Source organism: Octodon degus, unplaced genomic scaffold (genome assembly GCF_000260255.1).
Source record: "Octodon degus isolate 3935 unplaced genomic scaffold, OctDeg1.0 scaffold00065, whole genome shotgun sequence".
In the NCBI taxonomy this organism is placed as follows: domain Eukaryota; kingdom Metazoa; phylum Chordata; class Mammalia; order Rodentia; family Octodontidae; genus Octodon; species Octodon degus.
Window position 1 is genome coordinate 2,608,732 of NW_004524641.1, and position 19,977 is coordinate 2,628,708.

The window sequence follows — 19,977 nt, forward strand, 5'->3', positions numbered from 1 at the left end:
TTTTCTTTTTTGCTGTACTGGGGATTGAACTCAGGACCCTGCGCTTGCCAGGCAAGTGCTTATTTTACTGAGCTATCTCCCTGGCCCTAGTACACTGGCTTTTTAAGGGAGTCTGACCCTGCAAAAAGACTTTCTTCTTGAGGCAAATGGAAATGGTGACAGGTAATGCCAACCTTCCCACAGGTCTGAAGCCAAGGAAAGGAGATGTGTGAAGTGCTTTGGAAAGAGCGCACTGCACACGGGAGTCCTCAGATGTGTGGGTCACTGCTAAGCCTCAGCACCTCCACTGCAGGTGGGCTCACGGCCCGCCTGCTTGCCTCACAGATGTAGCAAGCCTATATCATGGATTGAGTATGTACTACGTGCTCAAGACTGCCCAAACATTATCTGATTTAACCTTAGAATAGCAAGTGAAACACCATGACTACCACCTTTCTTGGAAGTGAAAACTGAAGTACAGAGTTTCTGACACTTACCCAAGAGTACAGAGAAAGGGACAGGGCTCACATTCTTTCTGCCTCCAACTCTGGGCCTCCCAACCAGTACCAGAACCACAGCCACCTGAGAGAAGGTTAGCATTATACAATCTCAAGCCTGGATCAGGTTTTTTTTTTTTAACCGAGGATCAAACTCAGGACCTTATGCTTGCCAGGCAAGCACTTATGTCACTGAGCTATCTCCCAGCCCTGGGTCTTTATTTTATTTTATTTTATTTATTTTTCTCCCCTGGGCCTTAAAACAGAAGCAGCATGCTGATATAATCCTGAAAGGTTTATCTCAAAGCAGGCTTGCAGATCCCCTTAGGTGAGGAAGGCAGAACCCTGAATGGGGTACCAAGTGGGGTGGTGCACCTCTATAATCCCAGCAGTTGGGAGGCTGAGGCAGGAGAATCACTGGATTCAAGGCCACCCTGAACTATAAAATGAGAGACTCCCCCATTTCAGAGAGACAGACAGACAGAGAGACAGACAGACGAACAGTGTAGGATTAGGACTCAAGACATTTAACTTCTGCTTAGGGTTTACCCCAATGTAGCCTTCAATCTGCTATAAAATGTGAGGTATAATGATCCCAGAGATCTCAGTTAAATTAAAGTAGACATCGAGAGGCTGGGGAGATAATTCATCGCTGGAAGTGCCTGCTTGGCAAGCACCAGGACCTGGGTTAGATCCCCAGTACCACATGCTGAGCTGGCCCTGAAACTGGGTGTGGTGACACACACGCCTGTAATCCCAGCGCTGGAGAGGTTGAGACAGGAGGATCACTAGGAGTCTGAGCTGCATAGCAAGATCTGGTACCAAATAAATAAATGATGTTTTTTAAAAAAAGGGGGTCTTCAGCAGCAAAGGTGATGCAGATTTCAAGCAAGCAGAAAGCAGACTGAACCTGAACTGGGGTGTATTTTGAAGGACAGCGTGGCAAACCGAAATGCCTTCACCAACAGGAAAATGTAATGAAAAGTCAGCAAACAAGGTAGAAGAGACAGCCCTGAGAGGTCCTGAGAAGCCGAACAGAAAATCTGAAGGAAGATAAATGGATAATTTAACAGCCATTCAGTTTTTAAGAAAGACAAAGAACAAGCTACATTGCATCAGAAAAGGCCCAGAAATGATGATGGATGGGCCCCTTCCTGAGCGCGGTGAGCACCACAGAGCTGCCGCTGCCCGCACAATTCCCAACTGAAGGCAAATTGGAGGAACTAAATAAGGATATGAGACTGATAGGGATTGAAGAGTTTTTCAAAATCTATTCAATGGCCAGGCAGGGTCATTGATCGCTTTTCAGAGGCAATGTTGAGGAGCAATGAGGTAGTCAGGCCTCGCTCGTGATGAGGTACACAATATTACAGCGCACGTGAGGGGTGAGAGAAGTAACTTTGGAAATGTGGTGGTAAAGCACTAAATTATTTTGATCTTTATGAAAAACACATTTCTCTTTTCTCTCCTCATACTGGTAAGCATCCTTTAATATTAACAAGCAGATGACTTATCACTTAATTCTAACACTGTCAGGGCTTGTGAGTTCCTTTATCTGTTCATGCTAGGCTTTTAAATAAAATATTTTATCCTTAAATAGTTAATATACATTCAGTGAGCACAATTCAAAAAGTACGCAGGACATGAAAGTATTAGAAAAAAAAAGTGATTCTCCTCCAAATTGGCTGCCAGTCACCATTAACCAGTTCCTTAAGTGTGGCAAAAATAGTCAGAATAAAAGCATAAATGCTGCGTGGGGTGTTCTGTATTGCTTTGTTCTGTTTCGTTGTGCAGTACTGAGGATTAAACCTAGGGAGCCCTAAAGAAGATCCCCGCAGCCATTGACCGTGAACCTTTTAGAGCTTTCAGTGATACGTACAGCCACAGTGACACGCGGCAAGCCATGGATTCACCATCGTTGCACACTCCCCTTTTTACATTTTAAAATTGGAGGCGGACTCTTGCTAAGTTGCCTAGGCTGACTTCGAACTTGTGGTCCCCCGCCCTTTCTTCTGGAGTAGCTGGGATCACAGATGTGCCCAACACATGCAGTGTATTTTTACACTGTTTTTTTTTTTTACACTGATTTTTATACAAAATGTTTATATATCACTGTCTGTATTACCAATATATGTAAAAGTGTACATCCTCAGGGGTCTGGCGAGATAGCTCAGCAGTCTAAAGCACCTGTTTAGGCAAGCTCAGGCAAACACAGGGACCACAGTTAGATCCCCAACACCACAAGCTGTGCCAGCCCTGCCCCCAGGGTTGGCTCAGCCAGTCACACACGCAAAAAACATGTATGTCCTACTCTTTGTTGTGTTACTTTTTTTGTGATTATTCTTTTTTAGTCTCCACATAGATGCTGCCTCATTCTTTGTTGATGGCCGCATAGTATTAGGTTTAAAGATGAAGAATGAATTGTTGAACCAATAATGCATCATTTAATTATTTAAGGAAACTGGTATTTCTATTAGTTTGCTATTATAAATAATATATAATAAATATCTTTGTAAAAACCTCCTCGCCACATTGTATTGATAGGCTAAATACCCCAAAGTGGGTATCTGGAGTCTGAGCATGTGAAATTTTGATAGACGCTACCAACTTTCCCTCTGTGGAGTTCAAGGTAACATATATTCCCACTAGCAGTGTTTGAAGCACTTGCCTTCCATACCCTTGCCAGTGCAGTGTGCTATCAAATTCCTCATCTTATGTAAGCAAAATTTATCTCATTTTTATTTGTTTTCCACATTATAAAGGAATATTACTATATTCTTAGTGTAGACTTATCTACTTGGGAGTCATTTTTTCTGCAAATTCACTTCATCTTTTTACCCATTTTTCTGTTGGTCTAGTGGTCTTATCTTACCAATTTGTAGAGCTCACTCTGAATTAAAGAAAAAGAGCTTTATTCATAGCAAACATGGCAACTTCTTTTCCCACTTTGTCACTGATCTTTTCACCTTGTTTATTCTATATGTGTATTGATTTACCTAGACAAATTTATGAATATTTTCTTTTATGACTGAATGTTTTGTCATGATTATTTTCCCATTATAAAATTTAAATTTTTTTTCTAGGGCTTCTTTAGTATTTCAGGTTTTTTTCTTACTACTTATATCATTGTCTCCTCTGGGAATCTGGCTTTAGTTTCTCGATAGCTATACTGTTCTCCCCACAATAGTTTTTGACTTACATTTTCTTAGGATTTGCAAAGTCAAGTTTCTATTATTATTCTGAATGCTGCTTTATTGGCCTGCCTGCCTAGTCATACTATTTTAATTAATATAACTTTATAGTATATTATTATTTTTTTTATTTGTGTCTGTGTGTGTGGCCAGCTCAGCCCACCAGGGGGCAGGGCTGGCTGGCATATGGTGCTGGGGGATTGAACCGCAGTCCCTGTGCTTTGTTAAGCTTGTTCTAAGTGGGTGCTTTAGACCACTGAGCTATCTCACCAGCCCTATAGTATATTTTAATACATGCTCAGTCTAGTTTTACCTTCTCCATTACTTTTCGGTACTTTCTAAGTAACTGTTTATTTTTTCTTATGAACTTCATGTCAACGATTCTACTTTGTTTTCTTGTTAGGAAGTTTATTTAATATTAAATAATCAATGATTGAAAGTTAAACTAATAAAAAATTTTCCTATCAGGTAAAAGTTAGAAAAGTTAGGAAGTCTTATGTTCCTTTTCTTAAACTTTACTTCAAAAATGTAATAGAACTATTGACAATCTTGGTCCTACTGTTCCCTATACATATAAACTTTCACCATTTCTTAGCCTTCGGAGACCTAACAATGTAATTAAAGAAGAGACACATTAGCAAATGTTATTGGACAGATTGACCTCTTTCTATGGACAAAGAAAGCCAGCTAATTTCCTCACATATCCCACCAGTGGCATTATAAGTATTTCCTTCCTTGCCTTCCTTTTTTTTCTATTGAAAAATTTCATTGTCTTTATTATAGAATTAACAATCAAAAGATTCCTTTACCATCTAGAGAGAGATCACCAAAGTCATGGAGGATTTTTGTTCCCAAAGGTCTTTCCCTAAGCTACAACTCTTGTTGCATAGCTCCTGCTTTACCTTGGTCTTAACCATCCAGCAGAAAAGTATAAAAACGAAGTATAAGAAGTAAAGCCATGCTGTTATGTTGAGCTATAGGGGACTCAGGTCAACAATTTCTGACATTGCCAGTGAAGCGGAAGACCCAATACTATTATGGACTACTGGACTCTTTTAGAATATTTTGCTGAGTTAACACACCTATAATATTCAAATAACAGAACTTAACAATAAAAGGGTATAAAGATGAATGTCCATTTTGTATCTGTGTATTCAAAGTGGTTAGGATAGATATATAGTTACATTCTCTTAATGAATAGAGGGTTTGTTCTAATGGTGTTTGTAAATAGGATATCATGTCCACATCTTGTACAGCAATTAACCACAAGGAAGAATGTATGCAGTGTGTTAATTATTGAAACTGTCCTACCAATTTGGTTTGAAACTGTCTCATTGCTATTTGTTTCTCAGTAAAATTATGGAAAAAAAAGGTCTTTCCCTAAAGACAAAGCATGTCTCCTAGAAGCCTGAAGTCCTGGTCTGAAGTGCTGGGACGTGCAGTCTCGACGCTTCTTCAACACCAATCTGAGCACGGCTGGGTGCTGAGCAGGAGAACCAATTGCAGCCTCACGAAAAGTGCCCAGCAATCATCAGATTTACATGCTGCTAAGTAGCTCATTATTGCATACAATTAGTCTTCTGGCTCTTGGGAGCCAAATATAAGCTAGAGAAAAAAAATTGAAGAACAAAGGCTAAGAGAATATTCTAGAATACTAGAATTGGAGGTCCTGTATGCTTAACTCAGTACGCCATTTTCACAAAAGGTAGAGTTTGCAATTATGTACGTATGCAGCTTCCCTCACACAGGCACCACACCCACTAAAATCGGGGGAACTCTAGGCTTCGAGGCACAGGAGAAGTATATAAAAGTGCACAGTGAATGTTTTCAGCTCAACAAACTAAAATTTTAAAATGATGCTTTTTACACCCTGAACTTTGCAAAAATAATAAATGTTTTTATATTTCCATAAAATCTCAGGTGGCCTAATTTTATTGGAAAACACTCTGGCATGTGGAGAGGTGGATTATTACCGTGTGGCTACGTTTTACTTACATGGTCCAACTACCTTTTATGTGAAGCCCCATTCATCAAAGCCTGTGGCTTCTGGGTCAGCAGGCATTCCTGCCAAGTCAGAAGTGGCTTACACAATGAACGTGATTGATTAGCTTTCAGTCGACTCTGAAAACCCAGCCACCAGGACAAGCCGGGACAGGATCCTAGAGGGGCTCATTAGAACAGAAGAGACTGCTCTCCTTGTTCCCATTTACAAGCTGTCTTAAGCCTGCTTGTAATTTCTCCTTAAAATCCTCATTTTATTTTCCCAGGGCCAGCTAGACTAGATAAGTCACAGATAAGATTCACTGTTTCTGTGATTTTGTTCTGAATCAATGCCGGGGACAAGAGAACAAAAAAATGTTGCACTGTGGTCCTTGGCGCTAGAGTAAGGTGTGAGACAGATTTTATTACCCGTGTCTCAACTGAGATCCTTGATCCACAGACCGACACTCCAGCTTTGCTTTCCTTTTAACAATAGAAAACCTTGGCCTTTTTAACTTAATTTTCACAGTCTCAAGGGGCCTGATCCACCTAAACAGGGCCAATAATGCCCACTCATAGCACTGTCACGAGCTTAAATCAGATCACAGGTGGAGAGACCCTGGTCTGACACCTGGGGTGCAGGGCACATTCATTAATGTGCAGGTGGCCCACAGGACAGACCCACAGACCTGTCTCATCTGATTAAACATGGGTTTTAAAATTGTAAAATGTCCAGTTTGCCATAATCCCCACCACTCCCAACAGTATTATGCAGCCTACTTCATTCATTAATTTTACTTGCCTTGCCCAGTAGACATTTGAGTTTAAGGCTCTTGCCCTATATTATGGAAATAACAATGCTATTAATCCAAGGAGACTAACATGCTTGCCTCATTAATTCAGAATGTTAATGTCATTTGTAAATATCATTTTCTACAAAGGAATCCCTTGAGCATATAAATAAAATAAGCAAAGCAAGTAACCTGTGAGGTCAGGAAGGAAATGGAAAGGAAAAGAAAAGAGCATTGTTGCATTTTCACTTTTACATGCACTACTAATCTCTTCAAACCTTGGAAAGAAAATGATGCCTTTCTAAATTATTAGGAGTACTGTAATTAGCTTTCAGGATGTTCGACATTGATGCTACAAACATCCTCTTCAGTTATAGCTTGAGTAGACTATGCCCTTAAGATTCCAATTGCAGATCTGAATCACTCTTATGTTCGATTCTAACGAGCTTGCTTGCTCTTACACTAAACACTACCTCTGTGGGTTTATCATCTTTACTGCTATTTGGATAACCATCTCACAATATTTAGATGTTAAGGTCTCTGGTATTACTAACAAAATATAAAAAAAGTCTGACAGTATGTTTGGCATTTACAAAAACCTTACACTGCCAACTTATCATCACTAAATTGGAGTCGCTCAACAGAGTAAATCACATATAGAAAAATAGTATTTTCCAGTTGGAAAAAGTTTTCCCAGTTAAAAAAAAAATATATAGATAGATAGATAGATAGATAGATAGATAGATAGATAGATAAATAGATATGGTGTGACCCTGAATTGTCACTAAGGAGAAAATAACTACTTGCTATAGCTCACCTGGCCCACAGAGGAAACTGAGCTGATTGGAAGGCATTTGCTGGCGCTTTGAGCACACCCTCAATGCAAGTCACAGTTCACAGACCTGATGTCTGTCACCAGGGAAAGGGGCATCTTCTGTTAGTATGTTTTGAGCCCCCATAATGTGAAAGGACAAAAATGTGCATTCTTTAAAGAAAAGGAAAATATTGGCCCTTTCTATGTGGCTATATAACATTGTCCCTTACACTTCCTCTGGTGACAGAAGCTAGCATTCTGGGAAGCTAAAGTAGAAGAATTAGAAGTTTGAGTCTGGCTTGGGTGACTTAGTGAGATCCTAAAACAAAATTATTTCGAGCACTAAGGATGTAGATGAGTTTTCCTTGAATTCCTACTTTATGCATTTTACTTATATCTTCCTATTCACTCCTAAGCTCCAGGGAGGCTGAAGTTCATATTGGGCAGGTAACTAACCGTGAACATTAACCATGATAGATCAACCTTGCATAGATTAAGAAATGCCAAGCAGGAGCCAGTGAGATAGCTCAGCAGCCTAAAGTGCCTGCTTAGGCAAGCTTAGGCAAGTGCAGGGGACCACAGTTTGATCTCCGGCACCACATGTAGCACCAGCCCCACCCCCAGGATGGGCTGAACCAGCCAAGAAAAAGGAAAAAAGAAATGCCAAGCAGATCAGTAGAACACAGCTGTGAGTGTGTCTGTGGGTGGCTGACATGGAGGCCCACAAGATGGGGGTGGCACCCACCAACTGGCTTGTAGCTTAGATGAAACAATAAAAAGAGTCCCCCTTTTTGGAAAATCTCCAGTCTCCATCATTGCCATGGATATCCATCTCCCATTTCTTCAGCCTTCCAGTGCAGACTTTCCAATGACCTTCCAGGCCTGTAGCCTTAGACTGGTGCCCTACTTTTGGTCTCTCTTGGTCTGAGACTTTCGCCTTCTTGGGCTGAGCAGCTACTAGATCCTGCAGCTCTGTAGTGCACAGATGGCCATAGTGGACTCTTTCTCTCTGAGCCCACAGTGATTGTGGACTCTACCACCTCTGTGTAAGCTTACCTAATTAATCCATATATGTATGCAAATATATTTGCATATATAAATATATGCACCTATACATATATTTGCATATATATTTTTATTACTGATTTTGTGCCATTAGAGAACCCAAGTTAATAATGATTTTGGTATCAGTAGTGGGGTAGGGATGCCTCTGCCGCTAAGGCCAAATCTCTTCCTTTGGCAAAATAATATCAGAATTTAAGAGTTCAGCATCCCCAGTCTTGTCAGGTTCCTCACAAACCTCTCCATCCCAGTTTACAGGATCCCACACCTTTGCCATCAGCGCCCTCTTTAACTGCAGGTATCCTGTAAGGCCAAGCACTAAGCATGTGCTGTAACTCAGCCAATATAATTCACATTATAAGGGCTTGTATTTGATTCTCAGTAACTTCAGCCCTACACCTGAAGAAGGTTTTTCTCATGACACAGTTAGAAACCTTTGCGTCATTTGAGCATGTCTGAAGCTCATTGTTTTCCTTCATCCAGAGATGCTAAAAGCAACCAGTTAGCATCACTGTATTTCTTACTCTTTCAAAAATGTCCAGAAGTATTGTATGTAGCCTCACTAAATTCCTTGCTTCTTACAAGTAGGAGTCAAGATAATCAACAAGGTCTGTGTTGTATATTACTTTACATAGTTACATAGTGCTGAACTCTAAATTCTGTACTTTACATAGTTACTTTACATAGTATGAACTATGTAAAGTAATACTCTCTACCTTATCAGAAGAAGAGATTGGGGCCACTTTATGTCTCATCAAATTAGACAGCCAATTCTAGGAACCACTGAACAATTAGAAAACTCTACCCTTCTAATTCTGTTTCTCTAGAACCACTCTCAGTACCAAAATCTCAGTACCTGAAAGAGTATTAATTAGGGTTCTCTAGATGAATATACAGGCTCAGATGCAGGAGAGCCCACAGTGTGTGCAGGACTAGAGGTGCAAGCGTCCATAATGGTCATCTGGGCACTAGAGAGCAGGAGGATCTGACAAACTCTGTTAGAAACACCACTGCAGTCTTGGCAGAACAAGTGACATGCAGAAGTTGGAAGACAAAATCCCTTTCAACTTTATTTTTGTTTTACCTTGGGAAAAACTCAATCAGTAGTAAAATGTTCAAATCGTCAGCTTCTGATCATAAGCCCAGTGTATCAGCTGTGTGGTACATTTATATGTACCTATAAATATATTTGCATATATATTTTTATTACTGAGCTTCTGCTGGATATGTGGGCAACTTGGAACTATGTTCACTCAGGATGACCACTACTTCCTTTCTGATCAATTTTAATCTCTTCCAAACTAAGTCCTAAGAACACATGTGAGACCACAGCAGTGCTTGGATGTGTTAATGAAAACACTTACTGGACAATCAGATATTCCTTCGGATAGAGAAGCAGTGCTTGCCTAGAAATTCACTTACTGATAGCAGTTTGATAACAATACTAGCAGGGCTTCCTTGTGTACGATCACATGCCAACATTACAAGCATAGTAATTTTGCCAACACGAGCTCTGGAGCCAGAGAGTGCTAGATCCAAACCTTAGCTCTGTGGCCCCAGGCAAATTATATTGCCTTTCTAAGCCAAATTTTCTCATCTGTGAAATGGGCTGACAAAGTAAGTTCTCTCTCCTGTGGTTGTTTTAAGGATTTGATTAAGTAAAATATATGAAGCATGGATATAGCACAGTGCCTAAGTTTTATGTGCAACCTATGGAAATATTATTACTAATTTTCCAATTTATGAAAATATGGAAAAATCAGTATGGAGGCCACTGTCATTAATGTGACTATATGAAACATGTAACCAAAGGAATCTTAGCTTGCTTCTCTGTTCATCATTGTTGTTCTTTTGTTCTCTTTGAAATAAGTTTTGACAATTCCTAGAAGCCTCTTACAGTAGTCAATACATTATCCTAAGCCATTTAATGCAAATTCACTTTTACACAACCTTGATTTCAAAAGCCACTGATCTGGGAAGGAGAGAAGTGAGGTCTAGTACTTGCACTGCCTCCCACTGGACCCCTGAGCAGTTCCTTCACTCTCACATATAGTGACAAACACTTCCACTATGCCCATACCCTACAAACACGTGCAGTTTAACTTTCTTTCACTAAACTCAGGAAAATGTTAAAGTCTGTTGAAAGATGTGTATTTCACATTGTCTAGGGAAAAAGGGGGAGTCATTTTGGCATTTCAAAATTGTTTTTCTCCCACAATCAAGTTTTTCCACCAGGTTTTATAGCTTTGTTCTGTGTTGTTTCTTATTTTCATTCTCTTTCACTACAACCGTTCTGCTTTTCTGTTAATCTTATAGGTCATGTTGAAGGATCTGGACTTATAAAGAGAAAGGGGTTATTTTGTTTCACAGTTTTGCAAATTCTAATACAAGATCAAGCAGACACGTTGCTTAGAGTCTTTGGTGGGAGTGCCATATGGTAATGGTTGAGAGCACATGTTAAACTTATTGTTTCATGACCATGAAACAAAACAGAAGAAGAAAAAGGGACCAGAGATCCACAGTCCCCTTCAAGGCCATCCCTGCAATCACCTAAGGATTTTCTATTAGATCCCTCATCCTAAAAGTACCACCACCCTGGGTAGCACCACAATGAGTACCAAAACCATAACACATGGCACCTTTGTGGGATGTTAAAGACGCAAACTATAGCATTAGGCAAGACAGAGTTGTTTAAAACCAACAATAAAGATTTCCACTGCTTCCACCGCCTTCTATGGTAGAATAACAGGAAGACAGAGAGATAGACAGATGGACAGACCAACAAACATAGAGAAAGAGACAGAGAGACAAAGAGAGACAGAGATAGAGACTGAGTGGAAGAGAGAGAATCACAGTTTTAAATAGCAAACAAAAAAACAACACAATGCATTGATTTGTGAAAAGAATAAATTATGTGAATCCTATAATTGTCCCAGCTTCCAGTCTGGCAAAAATTTCCCAGCCATGGCTCAGGAGTAGAAATCCAGGCAGAGCCCCATGACCTCAACTAAGTTGAAGAGGCAGAGCCATGAGTCTGGAGAGGCCAAAGAAATTAGAGTTCTCAGGGAGAAGTATGGGACAAGAAACAGCTGAGTAGTTAGCTGAGTAGTTCTGCACAGGAAGACTTTGTGTCTTCAGCATAGTTAGTGCTGCTCGCATCTTGGTGAGGAAACCATTGAAGCTGAGCAAAACCCAGCCAAAAGGAGCAAATAAAGCAGTTCCTGGAGATGACAGAGTCTGGGGAACATTCTAAGTTCCTACTAACCAGAGTACCAGAGAATGTCATTGAAATGCATGAGGCATTATGAGCAGTTCTCAAGAGGGTATTGCCTCAGTGTTGGGGCCAAATTAGCCCTAGACCAGAGGTAGTGGTGGGTTCTCTAGGCAAGCTTAAAACAAGCCCAAATGGGATAAAATTCTTTCCAAATATCCTAACTACATTTTAGAATAAAACTAGAAAGTGAAGAAATTGGAAATAAAAACATAATTCAACAATATAAAATTCACGTTTATGTCTAATCAAGAATTGACAATCATGCAAAGAAATCACTTACAATAATGGGAAAAATCAATCAACAGAGATTTAAAAATGATGACAAACCACAGAAGTGGTAGAGAAGGACATGAAGATGGCTAATATGCTTGTATGTTACATGTTCAAGAAGGTTAGGGCTGGCCAAATAGTGGCGCATTAAAGTGCCTGCCAGCAGGTGCAGGTGCTAGGGTTCGATCTTCAGGCCTGCCACACCGGCCTCACCCTCAGGGCACACTGAGATGGCAATTGAGACTGGGTGTGGTGGTGCACACCTATAATCCCAGCTCTTGGGAGGCTGTAAGCAGGTGGATCACTACGAGTCTGATCTAATAATGAGACCCTGAACACCCTGTAGACCCTTCCCTAAAATATAAAAAAAAAAAGAAGGTGGAGAGAAGATTGAGTGGATAAACAGTCATGAAAGACTTCCAAGCTTGTAGAAATGAAAAATCTAATTTGCACAATGAATGATACAGTAGATGGGATTCACAACAGAAGAAGCATAATTGAATAAAACTCAGTGGTATAACCATAGAAACCATCCAAAATGAAACTCAGATACAGGAAAGAATGAAAAGAATGCTCACAAATGGAGGGCAACACCAAATAGCTTAATATATGTATAATTGGAGTGCCAGAGGTAAAAGGCATTAGAAACAGTTGAAGAAAGTGGTAGAAATTTTTAAAAATTTAATGAAAATTATAGACATATAGAATCAAGATTCTCAGTAAACCCTAGGAAACTACATCAAGCCATAACAGGATCAAACTGCTTAAGAGAAAAATATCTAAAAGGAGAAAAAATATTATGCATTTTAAAAATACATAAGATATCTTTAAAGTAATAATAATAATAATTAAAAAAAAAACGGGCCAGTGAGATAGCTCAGCAGACTAAAGTTGGCTTAGGCAAGCTTAGGCAAGTGCAGGGACTGCAGTTCGATCCCCGGCACCACATGCCAAGTCAGCCCCGCCCCCAGGGTGAGCTGAGCAGGCCAGAGTCCATGCATGGTGGCGCACACCTGTAATCCCAGTGCTGGCGAGGCTGAAAACAAGAGTATCATCATGGGTCATAGCTGTGTAGTGAGACCCTGCAACAACCAAATACAGTAAAAAGAAAAAATAAATAATATAATAATAATGATAAAGTAGTAAAAAGTAATAAACATTTTAGATATGAAAGGTTGATTGGGAAAGCAGAGAATGTACTTCAGGCATACATGAAAAAAGAGTCCAGAATCTGGTGCGGTGACGTGTACCTGTAATAGAAGCATTTGGGAGGCTGAGTCAAAAGGATCTACATAGCAAGTTCAAGGCCAGCCTGCACTACATAGTGAGACCTGGCCTAAAAAAAAGATAAAAAAAAAGTTCCTGTCGTACCTGGAAAATCAGAGACTTTACAAAAGATAGAATAAAAGCTAAGTGTTGAAGAATAACTAGACTTCTAGGAAGAGAAATTTTCACACCATCCTTGAAGAATCCGAGACATAAGTAAAATTCCTAGCTTCCTCTCTCTCTCTATGACCATCATCAGAGCACTTAACCTTATTGAACCTTGGTTTTATACCTATGAAGAGGTGATGGAAGTACCTCCGGCATGAAACCACTGTGAAGATTTTAGGACATGATGACTTCAAGCCTGTGCTCCTAGCCCAGCACACTGAATCTTCAGTATATAAGAGCTACACTTAATTCTTTGCCTTAAAGTTCCTCAGGGAGATGGGTATTATCTGGCCCATGAAGTAATTCTGTATTTTCTCAACAAGCAGAGGTACTATGAGGGTTCATACTACAGAGCTTGTTACTTTTGGTCCTCCTTTTAATTGCAGAAAGCTCCATTGATTTAAGACATTACAGAGGCAGATAGAGCCCATAATGCAACAGTTCTTAACTGGAAGGATTCAACTCCCCAAGGAACATTTTCAGTATATTCAATATTTGAGATATTTTGGGCTACCACAACTTGACAGGGTCTTGTGGTTGGGGGCTCCTACTGGCTTCTGTAGTAACCTGCAGTACACTAGATAATCCCACGGTAAAGAATTATCAGGCCCAAAATATTAACAGTACTAAAGTTAAGAAACTGCAGCCATCTATCAGTTTTCCTCCTTACCAAACATTGACCATGAGTGAGTCCTTTAAACTACCCGAGCCATGGGCCGGCCAGACAGCTCAGCATCTCCTTAGGCAGACGCAGGGACCAGGGTTCGATTCCCCAGAGTGCCCTGCCAGCCCCACCCCCCAACGTGTGCTGAGATGGCAACTGAAACTAGATGGGGTAGCACGCCTACAATCCCAGTGGTTGGGAGGCTGAAAACAGGAGGATCACTATGAGTCTGATCTGGGTAGTGAGACCCTGTGGACCCTCTACTAAATACATAAAAAGAAAAAAATAAAACAAACTATCCAAGCCTTGGTTTCCTCAGTCATAAAACAACAGCAAAAAGAGAATAATCATGATATCCATCTCATAAGGCTCTTCAGAAAATGGAATGACAATGTATGTAAAGTACCTAGTGTAGTCTAACAAATTGAACATTCAATAAACACTTATTAACAACAGGAATTGCCTGAGAAACACCTTGAAAACATTTTAAAATGGTCAAAGACTATTAAGAAATTTAAATAGATTCACTGCCATGTGGGAAGATTCTTTCAGAGGAGGAAGAAATTTTAAAAGTCTTGGATCAACATCATTGTGGTGCTTGGCCAAGGCCCAGCGTACAAGGAACCTGGTAGCATCTGGAGTGCACACAGGGAAGAGCCAAGCGCCAGGCTTCTGTACGCTTCCTAGCTTTATCTACCCTCACCGTATATTACAGGCCTTAATCTAAATAGTGTGAGTTTTATGTCTTCTTTCTCTTCAAAGAGTTCCTAATATAAGGATGCTGTATTGTATCTTACATAGGGCTTATACATGCTGCTTTAGTAATATCTATCAAAATGCAAATGTGCATGCTCTTTGGCTCATCAATCCTGATTCTAGAATTTGACCTTTCAATAAACCTGGCATCTACAAAATGGCTCTTTACAAGGACATGCATTACAGCATTATTTGGAGTGGCCAATTATAAACAACCTTTAGCTTCTAGTTTCTTAAACAAATTATGACATCATTGAAATACTAGGTAGCTCTAAGAAATGAAAAATCTCTTTTTTTTTACTTATATAAGGATAGAAAGATCCTAGAAGGATATACAAAAAATAGATAACATCTGTTACCTCTTGGTTTAGGCAAGTGAAGAAGGGAAATTTTATATTATACCTTTCATATCCCTTGAGCTATGTAGATGTGTCACTTAGTCAAAACATAACTAAAATATGGACTAAACTACATGTGCTATGCACAAAAGAATTCAACAATGGAGTGGACATAGAACCTGGGTTCTCTTAGCCATGTCAACAGCTAGATGCCCAAAGTGGTGTCTTCTAGTATAGCAGGTGTCCCAGATCCTGTCTGCGATAGACTAAGAGGGGGCCAGAGAAGGCCTGGAGTGCTGGTGACAGCAATAAGGTTGCCCCACAAGAGAAGCTATACATCTTAAGTTGTGCTTTTGCCTCAGTATCCTTCACAACATGTGCCTGGTACAGTACATGCATCATGATGCATGTGCTAAATTGCTTGAAAATTTTCTGGCTTAAAGGGAGATTATCACAAGGATTAAAATCATTAGAGAGAAGACATAGAAATGGGAATTTGAGTTCAGCATAGGAGCAATATTCTCAGACCACAACAAAGAGTAAAACAGATTCCCCACCTGGAAGTAGTGCAGCGAGTGCCTGTGGATGTGTCTAACCAGTGGCGGACTGGCCATACCACAGGGATGCCACAGCACAGAGCTGGCCATCCTGTTTCTGACAGAGCAACACATAGTGCTAACCACACAGTCTCCCTGTACACATGTGGATGCTAATCAGATGAGTGCTGTTCCATCTTTCTCTCTTATCAAGTGAGGAGCAAGTCAAACTAACCAGTAGCAGCATTGGGCCAGGGAGATAGCTCAGGAGTCTAAGCACCTGCCTGACAAGCACAAGGACCCAGGTTCCATCCCAGGTCCCACATGCAGGGCCAGCCCCAGAACCAGGGATGGTAGCACAGGCCTGTAATCCCAGCTCTGGGGAGGCTGAGGTAGAAGGATCAGTATGAGTCTTTACTGCATAGTGAGACCTTGTACTAAATAAATAAATAACAATTTTTTAAAAAATAGTAGCATTCTCACAAAACCCATTAGGTGTCAGTCACTGATGACAAGCTGTTAGGAATGTCCAATCTTTATATACACTAGAAGCCATTCTCTTGCAGATGACACCGCATGAAGTCACCATAAACCTTAGGCTTTGCTTTTTAGGAGTCCCATATTCTCTCAACCTAATGCATTTAAGTAACAAACGTATAGCGTAAGAATAACTGCTCAAGATAGGCTTTTTGCTACCTTTGCCTAGAACCAGTCCAGGGCCCCCCACAAATGAGATTCTAGGATAATTTTGTTTCCAGAGGATAAGGCACAAAGAGAAGGAAGGAATTCTGACAACATCCCCCCTCCCCCATTATTTTAGTCAACACAAAAGAAACAAGAGGGAGAACAAAGAACAAGGATAAAGGGAAGAAAGCTGTTTGGGGCTAAGCCAAATAAACTTAAATGGTTTAAGGAATAAATTGGTGGAGTAATTCGAATCATGAGCAGGTGCTATGAACGTAATTTAGTAAATGCTCGGGAACCTGCCAAGGAAGAGAAAAATGTGTTGCTTTTGAGATCATTTCCCAGCAGCTTCATAAAAGAAAACTGATTACAGGAATTTAATAAGTAAAACAGAGCCAGAAATATTGTAATCAAATGAGTTTTTAATTACATTTCAAGCAGAAAAAAATTTCCAATTTGTGCTCCAAGGATTAAAAAAAAAAAAAAGTTCTAGAGAAATGCTTTTGTAGCAGGAAAATAACATAAACACTAATTTCCATAGGAATTATAGTAGTCAGTTTAATTAAAAGGCTTGATCAGAGTAAAGAGGAGCCGGTGCCAACCCCTACTAAATAAAACCAGGGCAGTTGTTGCTATTTCATACTATTGTCTAAATAACAACACTGTGCTTTGAGGGGGAATTGGGCATCTGCATTTTTCTAGTGGAAATAAACACTTTTTGATCACTGCCTGAGTTATTATGTTGTCTTGTTTCACTATCATATAAAATAACTGGTCCATCTGATTTAAAATTAAATGTTTGTGCATGGGCAGTAAACATCACTGTTAGAGACAGTGACAAAAACCCAGATCCTCCTGCATTTGGAGGCCACTGATATAGAGATGGGCGCCCCCTCAGCAGCGGCAAAGCCCCCTATGCATTAGGCTACCTGACTATTTCTGCGCTTCCTTCCACCCTAGTCCTCTAACTCACCTCCTGCTAAATTTTATCGGTATTCCTGTACTCCCTGGAGCGGAAGTCATCTGGGGGATAAATCAAGTTGACTAACAGGTGGTTTGCAGCTGCCATTCTTTCCTACTTTTTTAAACCCATTGTTTCTGTGGTTTCTAAAATTAACACAGTATTTAAGAACTATATAAAATAACTTCTTAAAAAATCCTCCTGCTTTTCAAAGGATAATAATCATGTTAGATGACTGAATGTCATCCAGATCTTATTTCCTTTTGTATCGGACTATCTACAAAACAAAGACTCTCAAGCCCTTTCTTATATGTATTTTAACAAGATGGGTTTACTTCTGTGTGTTACTCATGCTTGCATATGTAGACACTTACTAGTTTTGTTAATCATGATTTACTGCCTGAATATATTTGAAGTCTTTCATAATAAAAAGTAGAAGTGCTGTTTTGCAAAATAACAAAGTTACATACAAAATAGAAAAGAAAGGTCTGTTGCCAGTGAGGACACTGAGGCGGAGCCTGTGCCCAGGAGTCTGCCTGCCCCTGGACAGCCCTGCTTGCACTTCTCCTCACCCCATTCACATGCAGGTTGGCCTCTTCACACGCCTTTCCCTGCCTGTCACATCTGCTTCCAGATATGTTTCATATTGATCTGTACTTTGGGGCTGGTGCCCAGGCCTTTTAGCTAAAGAATGAGCCTCTCTCCTCTTGCCTCCTTCCCTTCTCCCCTGGCCTCTCTTCTTCAGGGACCACCCCCCAGGGGCACCAGTGGCAGAGCAATTGTACATTCTCTTTTGTAAAAATTTAAGTTCAGGGCATATCGTACTGAGACTGGGCCCTCTCTGATGGACGAAGATGCAAACGTTAGCAGACAAGTGTGAGCTGAATATTTTGTCTTCTGTCTGGCTTGATGTGATTGTAAAATAGGCCACAAGCCTCTGAGGCTGGCTCCCGCTGGAACTGGACACAGTTACCGTGCATCATTTTTGCTTTCTCTGCATAAGTTTTATTAATACAACACAAGGGTGTTAAGTGCACATTTATTTCTTGTAAATAGCTCATGTTTACCAAAATAATTTTCATTTTTTACAGCCATTCTCATGCCCTTAAAAACAACCTTCTCATGCTCCTATCTGTGACTCAGGTTGCTCTTTTGCTATCTGTTTTTTGTTTTGTTTTTTTTTGTTTTTTTGTCTCAGGCGCTGGTGAAGGTCAACATGAAACTGAAGCCTATGCTAGACTCGGTAGCTGCAAACCGAAGCAAATGGGAGGAGCTTCACCAAGAAAGACTGCTGCTCTCCGCAGCCTCTCCAGCCCCTGCCAGCCTCATGGTGGCTGAAGAGGACAGAAACTAACCCTGTGTCTTCGCAGAGCTGCTGCAGAGCGACCGCAGCCTGAAGGTCCAGCTTCTACCCGGCCACATCATCCTTTTGTTCTCATAGCTCAGACAAACCTAAAGTCTCAGGGATGTGGATTTGCTGGGAAGTGTGCCTGGGTTTTCAGCATAGAGTGGCCAGCAGCTGAGAGCAGGACAGAAGGACAAAGAAGCCGTAGGACAAGGGAGCTGGGACCCTCAACTGACACTGAGGATGGCACATGGGCTGACCAAGGCTTTTGGCCGAGGACTGGCTGGACCCACAGACCTGGGGACAGTCCGCTCTGCCCAGTGTGAGTTGCAAGAACATGGGGCAGTGAGAGCATCCTTCTTGCTGCTTCGTTTTGTACACACTTTTCAGTTTGTTATCAGTCAAACACTGCCCGGTTCAGTGGCTTTTCATGGAGTGCCCTTGTGTGCCAGATTATCCCAAGAATCCAGCTGTGTATTCCATAGAGGCATTTCATTTTTAATCTACAGCTTTTTTTTCTTTTCAGTATAAGGAATGTGGTTTATTTTGGAGGGAAAAAGTAAGAAAAGCAAGAGGACAGACAACTACATCAGAGCTGAGTGCCTCTCCTGTAGCTTCTTGATGTGCAATCAGAGCCTTTAGAATTCCATACCTAAAAGATAAAAGCTATGCTGTCCTTATAGATACCAACCAATCCTAATCACTCCACCAGAAGTCCACAGTAGCAGTATCACAGATGTGTTTGTCTTTGGTGTTTATGTAAGATTTGTAACTCTACAGTAAGATCATGGTCCTGTTTTTCAGAATTTCAGAGTTCAACCATCATTATAGACTAAGCCTTCTCCCATAGATTAATAGACTTTAATTAAAGCAAAGATGAAAGGAAATCTAGGGGCTGGTGAGATGGCTCAGTGTTCTAAAGCACCTACTTAGAACAAGCTTAGTAAAGCACAGGGACCACGGTTCAATCCCCCAGCACCACATGCCAGCCAGCCCCGCCCCCTAGTGGGCTGAGCTGGACACACACACACACACACACACACACACACACATAAATAAATAAATTTTTTAAAAAAGGAAATCTATAGCCAGATTTACCCAAGTCACCTAAGAACATTTAGGAACTATTTTCAACAATGAGAAGTATCTCATAAGATACACAGTAGAGCACTGGAAACCAAACACTAACTTGCTTCAGTTCTTCCAATGATGCGTTCTGGAATAAAATTTACTACCACTGACCAATTTAAATCCAAATGCTGGAATACTCACTTTTATATTAAGTATAAGAAAGAATATTTGAGAGATTAAGAAATAATAGTCTGGTGCTGGGGAGAAAGCTCAGGGGTCTAAGCGCCTGCCTGGCAAGCCCAAAAACCCAAGTTCAAACCCCGGAACTGT

The 19,977-nt window shown here is 40.6% G+C and overlaps 1 protein-coding gene across 1 annotated transcript in view; it reads left to right on the top strand.

The window, feature by feature from the left end:
- Pde11a (phosphodiesterase 11A) overlaps positions 1-19,454 on the top strand; it is a 535,125-nt gene extending 515,671 nt beyond the window's left edge. Inside the window, exon 20 of the mRNA XM_004634726.3 lies at positions 18,430-19,454. Coding sequence (XP_004634783.1) covers positions 18,430-18,585 — 156 coding nt within the window. The 3' untranslated portion in view covers positions 18,586-19,454. The remainder of the gene's footprint in view (positions 1-18,429) is intronic.
- Positions 19,455-19,977: the final 523 nt, after the last annotated feature.